Below are 12,904 nucleotides of genomic sequence, written 5' to 3' on the forward strand. Positions count from 1 at the left end.
TTAAGTTCCGATTTCTTTCTGATCGACACCAAAAAGGCTTCAACAAAGTGTTGTGGTTTATGAAAGCTGCTGAACTTTGCTGAATACGGCATATTTAGGTGATGGAACATTACGATTTGATTAAAGGCAGTGGAAGTGGGTACAAATTGATACAAAACATTTGCATTTTATGGATTTTGGGAGCAAACAAATACATATTTTTAGAGACTGTCACAACAAACGGTTCCAATAAATACGTTTTCATCAAATATCACTCTTCACTAATAACTGAGTATATCATCACATTCCGAAGGGGTGCAGCAGGCCAAAATAGTCTTTATATCTTTAGGGGGTAAGGGTTTGTAAGTCAAGCCTAAAGCTTTCGGACAAATGGCTTTACCACCTTGTTTCTTAAAACTCTAAGAAGACTTTCAGGTGGCCAAGAAAAGGTGGCTCTAAAAGAAAAAGTGCGCACACAGTGCTCGATCGCTCCTCGAAATTAANGTTTCAGGTGGCCATATCCGATAGCTTCTCCCATCGAATAACGTATGCATACTCTAAAAGAAAAAGTGCGCACACAGTGCTCGATCGCTCCTCGAAATTAAAAAAAAAAAAACATATCCCTACAAATAATTGAAATTACACTTGGTTTTCATCACACCGGAGTGCACTTTCAAGTAGCTCACTTACCTCTTGAGATGGCTTTTGGGCTGCGGAATACGGGCGTCAATCTATCANCATCACACCGGAGTGCACTTTCAAGTAGCTCACCTACCTCTTGAGATGGCTTTTGGGCTGCGGAATACGGGCGTCAATCTATCACTTCACCTTCGGTTAAGAACCTCCAAGTCATAGATGTACTCCTAGAGAACGAGGTCCGTCTCGTGATCAGCTGGTTTACGCCGCTTTCTACATATTGCAATAGAGAAGAAGACTCTAGACGACTCAAATCATCTGTACGAACTTGCAGACGAGGTCTAGAGGTTTATAAAACAACCTCTGGTCCCGACAGCATACCGTCAGGCCATAAACGACATTCACAGGGCGTCGCTCTCAACTTACACTGACTCCTGGCCTGTCAATGCCGTTTTTGGAACACAGCCACCTGACGTAGATGTGACAGAGCTTCGTCTGTCTCGGGAGACTCACACCACCATAGCCCATGTTCGCTACTGTAGCAGGCTAAAATNCCAACTTACACTGACTCCTGGCCTGTCAATGCCGTTTTTGGAACACAGCCACCTGACGTAGATGTGACAGAGCTTCGTCTGTCTCTGGAGACTCACACCACCATAGCCCATGTTCGCTACTGTAGCAGGCTAAAATCATATCTGAGCAGGATAAATGCAGATGTTCCCAACCAGTGCCCGGCATGCGGAGAGTCACCTCACGACTCACGCAACTCTTTGAGTGCTCACTTAACTAACGCCTATGGTCTATTCCAGTCGGAGTTGCACATTTCCTTGGTCTCCCGTTCGTCTTCTACCCCTGTTCGTTCTAATTACACTTATGTTATTCTGTTTTCCTTTATCTTCATTCTTATCTTCCTTTTATTAGCTCGGGATGTAACTATGTAATATTGATGCGCCTAAAAGATGCAGCGATTTATATTCTCAAGTTACATACCTGATGACAGTACGAATGGTAGTTATAATGGGGAGGTTTTAGTTTTTTAAACTATATTATCTTTATACTCTATCGATAACAAAATCGATAGTAACATCCGTCAAAATATCGATAGCAAAACCGATAACAAATTCGATAAAAATNTATCTTTATACTCTGTCGATAACAAAATTGATAGTAACATCCGTCAAAATATCGATAGCAAAACCGATAACAAATTCGATAAAAATGGCAATAGGAACATCGATAAAAAAATCAATAGAAATATCGATAACAAAATAGATAAAAATTTCGATAACAAAGTTGATAAAAATATCGCTAACAAAATCGATAAATGATCGATTAATAAACCGATAAATAAAAATATCGATAACAAATTCGATAAAATATCAATGACAATATCGATAACAAAATCATTAAAAATAACGATTACAAAATCGATAAAAATATCGATTATTATAACGATAAGTTCCGAAAATATCGTTAGCAAAATCGATAACAATCTATAAAAATTTCGATAACAAAACCGATAAAAATACGATTATTATATCGATAAGTTCCGAAATAGGACCCATTATGCATTCTTGTAACGAACAACTAATTTGTACTGAAGTAAATATTTTTCGTAGATTCAGAAAATCTAAGCAGCTTAAGATAAAGTTTTAGTTCCACCTCATTGTTCTGCAAGCAGTGAGATTCGGGGTGATATTTAGGCCCATCGCGTAGAAACCAATACTTTAGTATCCTCTTAATAAGTTTACTAAAGAGAAAATACTGCCATTCTTTACCCGGTGAGTACAATTCTAGAGTACTTTTCCTCGGCAACTTTTGCGCAACGTGATTCTCTGCAATATCAATATGGCCTGGTAACCAAATGTGTCAGACCGGGCGAAATTCCCTTGCCGGAAGTCGAGCAGTTTAACAGGCATTCGACTACATTCTTAATGCCAGTTCTGCCTGTGATGCAATACAGTGATTTGGAAGCCTAGATTAAAGGTTAATGAATAGAGTCCTGCTTTAAAGAACCATCGACCGTCACTTCCGTCAAGCTCCGACATATCCGTGTAGAAATTCACCGGTGTCGTTTTGCAGCTACTGCTTCCCATTTCTAAAGTTGATAAAATACGAAGCCTTTCTCCGCCGAAGTAAAATATTATGACATTTGTCTTTGTTTTGCCATTACATATCTGTCAATAAAAATCGTATCGCTGTTCAAATTTGCAAATAATATTTTGAGTAAAAGCAAAAAGCTAAAAAAAGCTAAGTAATTTTAAGAAAAGGCTAAGAAAAAAGCTAGAAGCTAAAGAAGATTTTTCCGGCTAAAACCAAATAAAGAAAAGCTAAATCTAGCCGGCAAATAGACAACACTGATTGGGACGACAAAATGGCATGCCAGAAGATTCTATTAGATTTTATGAAGTCAGAGCTGCGGCAAGGGTGTTTGCTTCCTCCTTAGGATCCTCGAAGGGGCTCTCATTTTCGCTTTAGTTGAATGCTATTTTTAAGAACAATTTTTACTTCTCACTAAAGAAGTTGAATTTAACTATAAAACTAAACTAAGGGCCGAATGGTCCGCAAACCTTTCTAGTGTAATTTCTTTTAATCCTAAAAATATAGCGGTTGAAAACTTCAGAGGAGTCTGGTGTATCCCATGTCACTGGTTACGGGTTAAGTTATAAATGCTAAACGAGCAAAGCTGCTGGAAAGCACAATGCTTCAAAAAAATATTTCTTGATTTATGACGTTGATCAAGTAAACAAGCCTAATAACTATGTAACTATAAAATGTATACGTTCAAGTTCGCTTCTTAAGTCTTTTGTTTTATATGCAGGTAAACTTCTAAAACCCTAAAAGGGCCACATAACTAAACACAACAAATGCGTTCTTTAGCAATTAAAGTAGTATACAAAAAAAAAAAAAAAAAAAAAAAAAAGAAAAAAAAAAGTTCAACATAAATGTTTCCCCAAATACGAATCTTAAGTAAAACAAAGCGCCATACTAAGTAAAAGTGAAGTGCGAAGCGCTAATGGAAAAATGTAAACAGAGGCGAAGAATAGAGTCATTAAATGCAAATCGAAGACATAAATTAACATACAAAATTACGTGAAAAAAGTGATGAAAAAGAAGTGAATGAACGTAGGAAAGCAGCAAAATAAACTTAGTAAAATGCTGCAAAAGAAAAAAAATTAAGGAGGACAAAGTAGGGAATCAAAAAGGTGTGTTGTTAAGCATGCGAAATAGATTGACTAATACGAGCAGGTATTGGCTGACGCTGTCTAGTTGCGCGTAGAACATTGCGCTATGGCTGGACGGGCGCGCTGACTATGCCCACTGAGTGACCATTTGAGTTTGCTGTGCTTCTTTTTTGTTGTTGTTGTTGCCTACTTCGATGGCTATTTGTTTAACGGACAGCCATTTGGCTAGTTGAGTTTAATGCAGTTTCAATGGAGCGACAAATTGGAGAAGTCAGTCAGTCGACTTATTGACGCGAATGCGGATGGACGAGTAATTGGGGACAAATTGAAGGCGAGCTAAGTGAGTCAGTGACAGTTTTAAAAGTGAGAATGTAAATATCGCGGAGTTGCAAAGTGATTGATGCGGAGTTTAATAGTGATATGAGAAAGCAATACAAAAAAAAAAAAGACGATGCAAAATAAAAATATAATGCGAGTATGTAACACAGCTAAAATTTTTTTCACAAAAGCCTGAAAAATTCTATTGAATTACGCGAGTGAATAGAAGAGTATTCGATCAATATCGCTGGTGAGATAAAACTATTAGTCAAACTTAAAAAAATACCCATAAAAGTTGTATACAAAAAGAAAGCCAACATATAGAAAATCAATGGAATTAATTAAAAAAACCAACTCTCAACTCCCACGCTATTCGCTTTTAGTCACTATATATGCTTCGTCGTGGCATTGTTGTTGCAGAGCTTAATCCTATTGTTGTCGAACTCATATGTCAATATACTTTTAGCATAGTGTTCCTAGGGCAATTTGTTAAATACATTCTCGGTAAGCACAGTAAGCCAATATGTCATTGCCTTTACTTATGGTACCGGCATTTTGGAGTGGTTTACGCTTCTAGCTGGCGTTGTTATTGTTGCCAACGTGGTCGTGTCCAAGTTGCGTGCGCCTCACACATAACTGTTGACAAAAGTGCCGCGCCGAATTTTTGGTTCAGACCAAAAAGTGCGTTCAACGTAAGCGGTTGCTTCAAGCGTCATTAAAAGTTTAATAAATGAAAGGAACGGAAATAATTTGCAAGCGAAAATCGTTAACTAAAGAGTGAAGGACTTCATAGTAGCAAACAAAATTGCAAAGTGGTTTTGAATTTCAAAATTGTTTTCTTGAAAAAATATCGATATCGAAAAATTGTTACGTAAAATAAATAGATTTTAATATTTGTGGAAATATTTACCGGAAAATTCAGTTGAAAACTTTTGGTTTTCTTTTTTTTTTGGAAAATTGACAGTTTATTAAAGTCGCGTTTTTTCAATTAGACGTCGGTTTTATTTTAACGTCTATACGTTGGAATTCTGCAATCTATGCAAGTTATTGTGATTGCCGAAAAATGCGCAGAAATTTAAGAACTTTACTTCTATTCTGCTCGCTTTGGCATGCAATTTTATGTGTTGAATTAAATACAACAGTCGCGCAAGTGAAATTGTTACCCGCCGATATACAGGATCTGCAAATCAAAGCGAATGCGAGCGCGGCACAGCTGCTTTCAATGGCCGTAGACGATGGGGAGGATACAGACATAATTGAGGGTGAGTTGGTTGGTATGACGTGGTAAGGAATTATGAAAAAAAGATGAAAAAGAAATTATATGAAAAAGCGATTTACCAAAAAAAGGATCAATAAAATAAAACTTTTTTGTGAATCCGCGGCTCACAGTTCATTGACTTCTCCCTACTACAACGCTGCCGGATTACTCACATAGGCGGTCATGAGAGATTTTAAGTAGTCTAGTCACGGCCCTATTGTAATGCTTGATTTTTCGTTATCCACTGGATTCTACATGTAAAAAAGTATACAAGTTTCAAGTGACCTTCAGTAGTAAAAATTAAAAAAAAAAAAAACAAATTGATTCGACTTTCTTTATAGAATGAATAATAAAAAGCCTACATGTACAAACATCGAAAGAATTGAAAATCAATTACATTTATGCATGCGCGTGCGCACTCCGACAAGCTATTTGCCAATGTTTACATTTGAATATGGTAACAAATTCAAAAAGAAACAACGACAATACTAAATTTGTAAAGACGTGCCCGCACGACAATGTTTAACAGCTCAATAGACATGTGTGTTGGTTGTTCTAAGAAAGCCTACGATTTTTTTCGCACGAAGCAGAAGAAGAATTGAGCTTATCGATACATCTTGCTTTTGTAACCAATTCATGTTATAAAGGGGAGATGCCGTTATTAAATCGATTAAATCGAAAATCGTTTAATCGAGCCCGTCCGATTCGATTTTTTGTCGATTTTTTAGTCCGATTCGACCCGTGAATCGATTCAATAAATTCGAGAATCGGACATGCGATATTTCCTTAATTGATGCATATTGAGCTACGATCTACCTCAGAAAATCTATAAAATTTTAAAGAAATTTGTATTGGAGGCTGGTACAAAAAAATAATGGGGCTTGATACCTCCCTCCTTTCTAACTTGAGAGAGCAAAGGCCAAAGAATTCAATGACATGCCTCTCTGTCTCCTCCGAGTAAAAGGCTCGTCAGGGAAGCCTTTTGGAAATAACTCTGTATAAAATTATGGCTAATACTACAACAAAAACTACACTTGGAATTCCAAAGGTTATAAAAATTTCATTAAAAGTTTCCACTCCTTGATTACTCCTTTAAAAAAAAACATTCAGTACGTATGCAGTGGGTAATAATAGAGTTAGCGAAAATAATATACAAGTATAGTATAAGGTTACCACCTATTCGAAATTAAATACAAATTAATTAAAACATCAAAATATTTTTAATAGGGTTGCCTACCTATTTTAAATCGCATAATTATTAAATTTTTGTTTATTAAAAAAAAAAAATGTGAAAATATTACTAATTCATGGGTACCAAGAGGTGCTTAAACAATGCTTTCCCTATATACAAAGTGTTACCCTTAGGACGTTAGTGTAAGGTTGGCACTTAATTTCGATTCTACACAATCTATCTAAAACAAAATGGATATCAAATGAAAGGTACTGTTGAGAACTTTGGTTCGAAAATATTTTCGATCAGGGTTGCCACGCTTCTTTGTAATAAGAATTTTTAGTTTGTTAATTTCACAGCACATATACGAGCAGAATATGTTCTATTCATTCCAGCGGGTTTCAAAATACGGTTGTCTCCTAAATTTTAAAGTAAGATATTTACTTAAAATTTATCGAAACCCAATTGTTTTTATTTATTTCCAAAATATTTTTTAAAACTATCCAAATGACCAGTCTTTGATATCAAAACCATGAAAACTTAAAAAAGTATATGCAGTTCGAGCAAAGCTCGGTCAACCTGATATTGTACATTTATGGGTTGACATAAATATGAATGTACAGATATATGATCCCTACTTATATAATTTGTCTTATAAATAAAAGGAGAGACTTAAGTTTTCTTTTTTTCACTGCAATCATCACTGAATGCAGGTCAGTGTGCTATAAACAGTATTGCATTGTTTATTATTCCAAGATAAATCGAAAGAAGGGTTTTTTAAACAATAAAAACCCCACTAAAAAATTGTTCTTTATATACAGAAACATCAAATTTCAAATTATAAGTGGTTTAATAAGTAGTTCGCAACTGTCGAGTAAGGGACGGAGTAAACCACTGCCATCAACTACGATAAAGGAGCGAACTTATAGTTCTACATTCACTAGAAACGCATTAAACGAAGAATTCCACTATAGGGACTCTTAACTATACTCACTACTTTGGGATTATCATCTGCAAATCGTCTCTTTGCGCTTTCATTCCTTTTCCTATGCGGATCGACCATGTTAAACCATAAATCTTAATGTCTCACAGCCAAATACCGCATTTACATAAACGGCTTATAATTTACAGAATTAAAAGCAATGAATGAATCAATGGAAAAAAACCTGTAAATCGATGATAATCTTGAATTGCATTCAGTTGCAGTGAAGCAGTAGCTGATGCTATATTTTTTATTGGCTGTTGATGCTAAAAAAAAAAAAAAAAAAAAAAAGAAGTAAAGAAGTTCGGCTGGCTTGGAACGTGCCACAACATTTAAACGGAACGACTACAAGTGGGACTGTTGGCATATTTGCAGACATAAACAAAATGTACTTACGTACGAGAGTAAAGGGTGTTTAAATAGGAGATAAATAATATTACAATGATTCAAAGCAATCTACAACTATATGTTAATACGCTAACATACACTTTGTCACCGTCCGTTTGGGGATTCTATAAAACCGATTTGAAAACCAAGAACAAAATTGAGAAAAAAAATTCCGTAGATAAGGAAAGTTTTTGGTTGAAAATTACGGCCTAAATCGTCGTTTAAAAATCTACATATTTGTTTATAGTTGTTGTTGCGACCTGTTCAATTTGAGTTGTTTTCGCATTTTTTTTACTTCGTATTTGTAATTAAACTTTGCAATGAAGAAAAATGTGATGATGAAGGAAGGAAAATGATTAAGACAAAACAGTGAAGGCAAAATTGGAGATAAAGAGGAAAATTAAAACAATGAGCAACATATAAGAGTTATACGGTGTTTTGATGAGGCAATTCAATAGGCAACTTTCAGTTGAAAGCAATAACCGCCTGGTGTGAATGGTCTTTCAGCTAATCGCTTCCAATGAAGTTGGGGGGCAGCCAACTTTGGATTCAGCTAATCACCTCATGTGAACAGCGACTTAGGGTAACTGAAAGGGTAAGAAAGTTTATTGAAAATTTACGATAGGAATCGAAATAAATTCAGTAATAAAAAACTTAGTTATCGAAAGTTATCAAGTTATCACCGAAATTTATCGAATCATAAAAGTTTATAAATAGTTCTAGTTAAGTTTTCGAATTTTATAGACACATAAACTTAGTTGTCGAGCTATAAAATTTTATGGGATTATCGGAATTTGTCGAGTTAATAAAATGTATTAAGTTATCGATATTTGTTGAATTATTAATATTTTTAGAGTTAAAGAAATTTATCGAGTGATCGTAATGAATTGAATTCTTTTAACTTGTCGAGTTATCGATAGTTTTAAAAATCGATGTCAAGGTTTTATAAGTTTATTGCGTTATTACTGCTTATCGAATTTTATGACGTTATCAAAGTGTAGTGAGGTATCGAAATTTAACAATGGCTTTCGAAAAATATGGAGCTATGAAAATTAACCGCGTTGTAGAAATTTATAGAGATATCCAAAGCTTATCGAGTTATCGATTTATATCGAGATATACATTTATCGAGACATAGAAACGCATAGTTGTCGCAATTTATCAAATTATCGGTATGTATCAAATTATCGAAATTTATCGACAATCTGAAATGTATCGGGTCAATTCCAAGTCCTGCCAAAGTCCTCCAAAGATTTAAAAAATTATAGTCCCGCTTTAGGTCCAAAGCAGCAGCTTTTCCGACGTGCTAAGTTAGAAAACCTCTCCAAGGCTCTTAAAAACTAGAAAACCAGTAATTTGTTTCATTAAAAATTCTCAATTTTGAAAGCGCTAACAGAAAAATGAAGATAGAGCGATGAAATTTTGCCACAATTATTTTTTTTTGGTGACCGACAACGAAATTTTCAAATGGGACCAAAGAAAAAACTGCTTTCGTTTTTTTTAACACAGTCTAATGTATATATATAAATAGTTCAATGAATTAATAATTGTTTCTTATGTGAATAGAAGGACAACTATTCAATGATCTATCTTTGCAGCCGTGACACAAAAGAAATAGTGATAAAAAATTAAAATTTTCTGACCTTAATAAAGCACCCTTTACAAACTCGTACATACCCTATTCATGAGAAATGGGAGTAGCGGCACTTACATTACAGTAGTGAGCCGAAGTAAGCTTTTAAATAATCTTACATATATGTTGTATCGGTGTGCAAAGCTGTAATAACTGGGTTTCGATTGCGCATCAAAATCCTTGAACCTGAAAATCGAATTACTGGCTAATTGCTACGTTGAGATACAGGGGCGTAGTGCTTACTTCAGTGAATGGGGTGGGGTAATAAAAAAAGGTGCTGCAAAACAGAAAAACAACGCCACTTAGATTTCGGAAACAAAATTTAAATATGCTCGAAAGTTGTTTCAAGTAACTACAGGAAAATAAAAAGAACAATTAGCGGAAAGTAAAAAATTGGTTACATTGAAAAAATGAAAAATTTCTATAAACTAAATTACTAAGTTACAACAGAAAAACTTACAAACCGTTAAGTGGCGCAGTAGCGTATGTATAGCCGAAATTTATTAGTCATTAACTGTCAGTAAATTATTTTTTAACCTCAACTTTTTCGTATGCTTGATGAAATCCCCACTGCTTTTGTCAACGCGAATTTTAAAAACACATAAAAATGCAACCAAATTTTGCCATAAAATTGAACGTGTATTGTAATAGTACCGTATTGAATCACAAGAAATCGCAAATCGATCAAGTAGAAATTCATATAGTATTCCACCAAAAATAAGAGTACGACAAATTTGCATGTAAACAAAAAAATATTCGATTTTCTGGGTCACCAAGAGACTTATTACAAAAGACAGTCCAGGAGTTGTGCTGCTTTAGAATGCACAAATACGCGGCTTTGTATTTACTTTGCATTCCGACATGATCACCGCCAAAGGCGCTCTCTAGTGTGCTCATGAAAATCAACTTAAGGAAAACAGAACCTTACCCGCTATACATTTGTCAATGCGCAGCAGAAAGTACAAACATAAGTACATACAAATTCGATTAGAATCTAGAAATACAACTCACGAGAGCGTGGCAACACTTTAATTGCCAACATTTACGAGTTTTGTCTAAATTGGTTTTGATTTATTGTGGGCATACGAGAGTTTAAAAATGTGGATAACAAACTGATAATCAAATTTCTTGTCTTGTCGCTAGCCATAAAACGCAAGAATCTCATTTATTTCACACCTAAATACGTTTGCAAATTCAAAGAACACTGTTTAAAAGAACAGAAGCTAAGCCTGAGGCGCTATTATTTGAACATTAGGGATGCTCTTATTTCAAAAGAACTTTTATTAATTTCGCAATAATTACAAGTATGTATGTACATATGTAAACAGTTAAAAATAAAACTGAGTGCAAAGTTAATGGACCCCATGCATAAAAAGTGAGCTTAAGCTCAGACTCAATTTTAGTACTGATGCAGTTAGCTGAAGCTCAAGCATTTGCACTGAAAATCGAGTAGTAGCTTAAGCTCACTTTTTTAGCCATACTAAATGGCATATGGATCAAACGGGGTAAGGTCCCTTAGTCTATGGTCAAAGGTAAAAAGAAAAAAGACTTGACTTGACTTCAGCGCCGGTAATAGTCCACTGACACTATCTTGGTTTAGGTATGAGACCAAATTATGCTGAGCATACTTTGTATGGAAGAAAATGCGAAACCCTTTCAAGTTGAAAGTTTCAACCAAAAAAAGCGACTATCAAACTAACTTTTCTATCAAAATCTTTGGAAATTTGTGGTTGTTTGCACAAAGTGTGAAGCTTTGATTTAAATGGTTTATTTTATTGAATTAACTATACTTATATAAAAAAATATTAAAATTCAAAAAATCGGATTAACTTAAAAGTACAGACATCTGAGTATAGTTCTTAATTAATTGACCACATATTGTACATGCCAATGGCAGAGGTCGAAAGCGTTTTCAATAGCTTCGCAAGCAATAAAATAATACCTATATACTATATAATACCAGCAAAAAAAAAAAAGACAAATTATGCTGAGTATAAAGATTTTGTTAGACCAACATACATATATAAGTACTTTGAACGCGGGCAGAGTATGAGACTCAGCGTGCCTTCTTCAAGCAATTAGTTTAATACTCATCTAGCAATGGAGTGTCTTCTCTACAGTAGACAGCCAATCACTTGATGAAACTCAAATTTTTGAGTACGTGATCCCTCTAAACGTGATTGCAATTATCATTATGCAGCAGACAGACGAGGAGTTGAATAAAGGCTTTGCATGCTAATGGGACTTTTTGTAATACATAATTACATAGGACTGACATTTTTTGGTTTACATTTCAAAAAAATTTGTACCGCCTTAACACAAAATAAATAAAGTTTTTTTGTTTTTTTTAGAGAGAGTACAGTCAAAAGCAATGTGCGAACATATTCATATATTTATTAAGGCATCGCACGTGCGACTTAAGTAAATATTTATGATAAATGAGCTTAGCGCTCTTGACTCGGAAGTATATATAGAAAGAGAATTAAGGACAATGAACTAATTAAGTAACACATTTATGCCTAATAGAATGGACAGAAACGCTCCAGCTCGGAAAGTAAGAGGAAGAGGAAGGCGGCTTCAGATTGAACATTTAGAATATTATTGAGGCATTTAAAAATTAAATACAATTAATTTAAATAAACTACTACAATATGGGTATATGGGTATAAATCGAAATGTTTTCAGAAAAAAGCTTCAGTTCTAAACAAGTAGGAGGGTTGCCACCTGTTTGCAATAATCATTGCTACTTGAATTAAGGGAATGAGGTAAATGGAATATGTATCACAATATGGATGTCAGACGAAATGGCTTTAATAATGTTTTAGTTGGAAAATATTTTGAAGAGGGTTTCCACCTCTGTTAAAAGTTGAATTTAAATTTACAATACTCAAGTTAAAGTGTCAAACGTAAGACTGTTTAGAAATGTTCAGCATAAAAATGTAGAAATTTCTGAGGTATCTAGTTGCCAGCTGTTTTTAAATTAAACTCAAAAACAATTATATTATAAGTAAAACGAGTTATTGCAATATAGGTATTAATCGAAGGAGTCTTGCAAAGGCTTTATTTCTAAGCTACATATGTATAGCAGGGTTTCCACATGTTTGAAAATTCAAATTCAACTTTAATTATAGTAATTAGTTAATTTGAATACATACATACATCTGTATGTATCAGACGAAAGAGGTTTAAAAAGGTTGCCAACACTTTAAAAAGTTAAATTCAAACTTCATTCATTTCAATGAATTACGTACGTAGTGTTTGTATGCNCCAATTTTGAATAAATTAGCTTTAATATTTACTAATTTATCGAAGACTTCGTATTTCTCTAAATTACCGTTATATGGGAGGTAGGCGT

The 12,904-nt window shown here is 34.4% G+C and overlaps 1 protein-coding gene across 1 annotated transcript in view; it reads left to right on the plus strand.

Annotated features, from left to right (window-relative positions):
* Positions 1-4,806: 4,806 nt before the first annotated feature.
* The window catches only part of LOC108369245 (CLIP and Tryp_SPc domain-containing lethal (2) k05911), a gene marked incomplete at its 3' end in the record, with an annotated part of 9,480 nt that continues 1,382 nt past the window's right edge, over positions 4,807-12,904 (plus strand). The window contains exon 1 of the mRNA XM_017624322.1: positions 4,807-5,380. Coding sequence (XP_017479811.1) covers positions 5,182-5,380 — 199 coding nt within the window. The remainder of the gene's footprint in view (positions 5,381-12,904) is intronic.

The sequence above is a fragment of the Rhagoletis zephyria genome, unplaced genomic scaffold, assembly GCF_001687245.7.
Source record: "Rhagoletis zephyria isolate East Lansing unplaced genomic scaffold, Rhagoletis_zephyria_1.1 Rzeph_scaffold_03567, whole genome shotgun sequence".
Lineage (NCBI taxonomy): Eukaryota > Metazoa > Arthropoda > Insecta > Diptera > Tephritidae > Rhagoletis > Rhagoletis zephyria.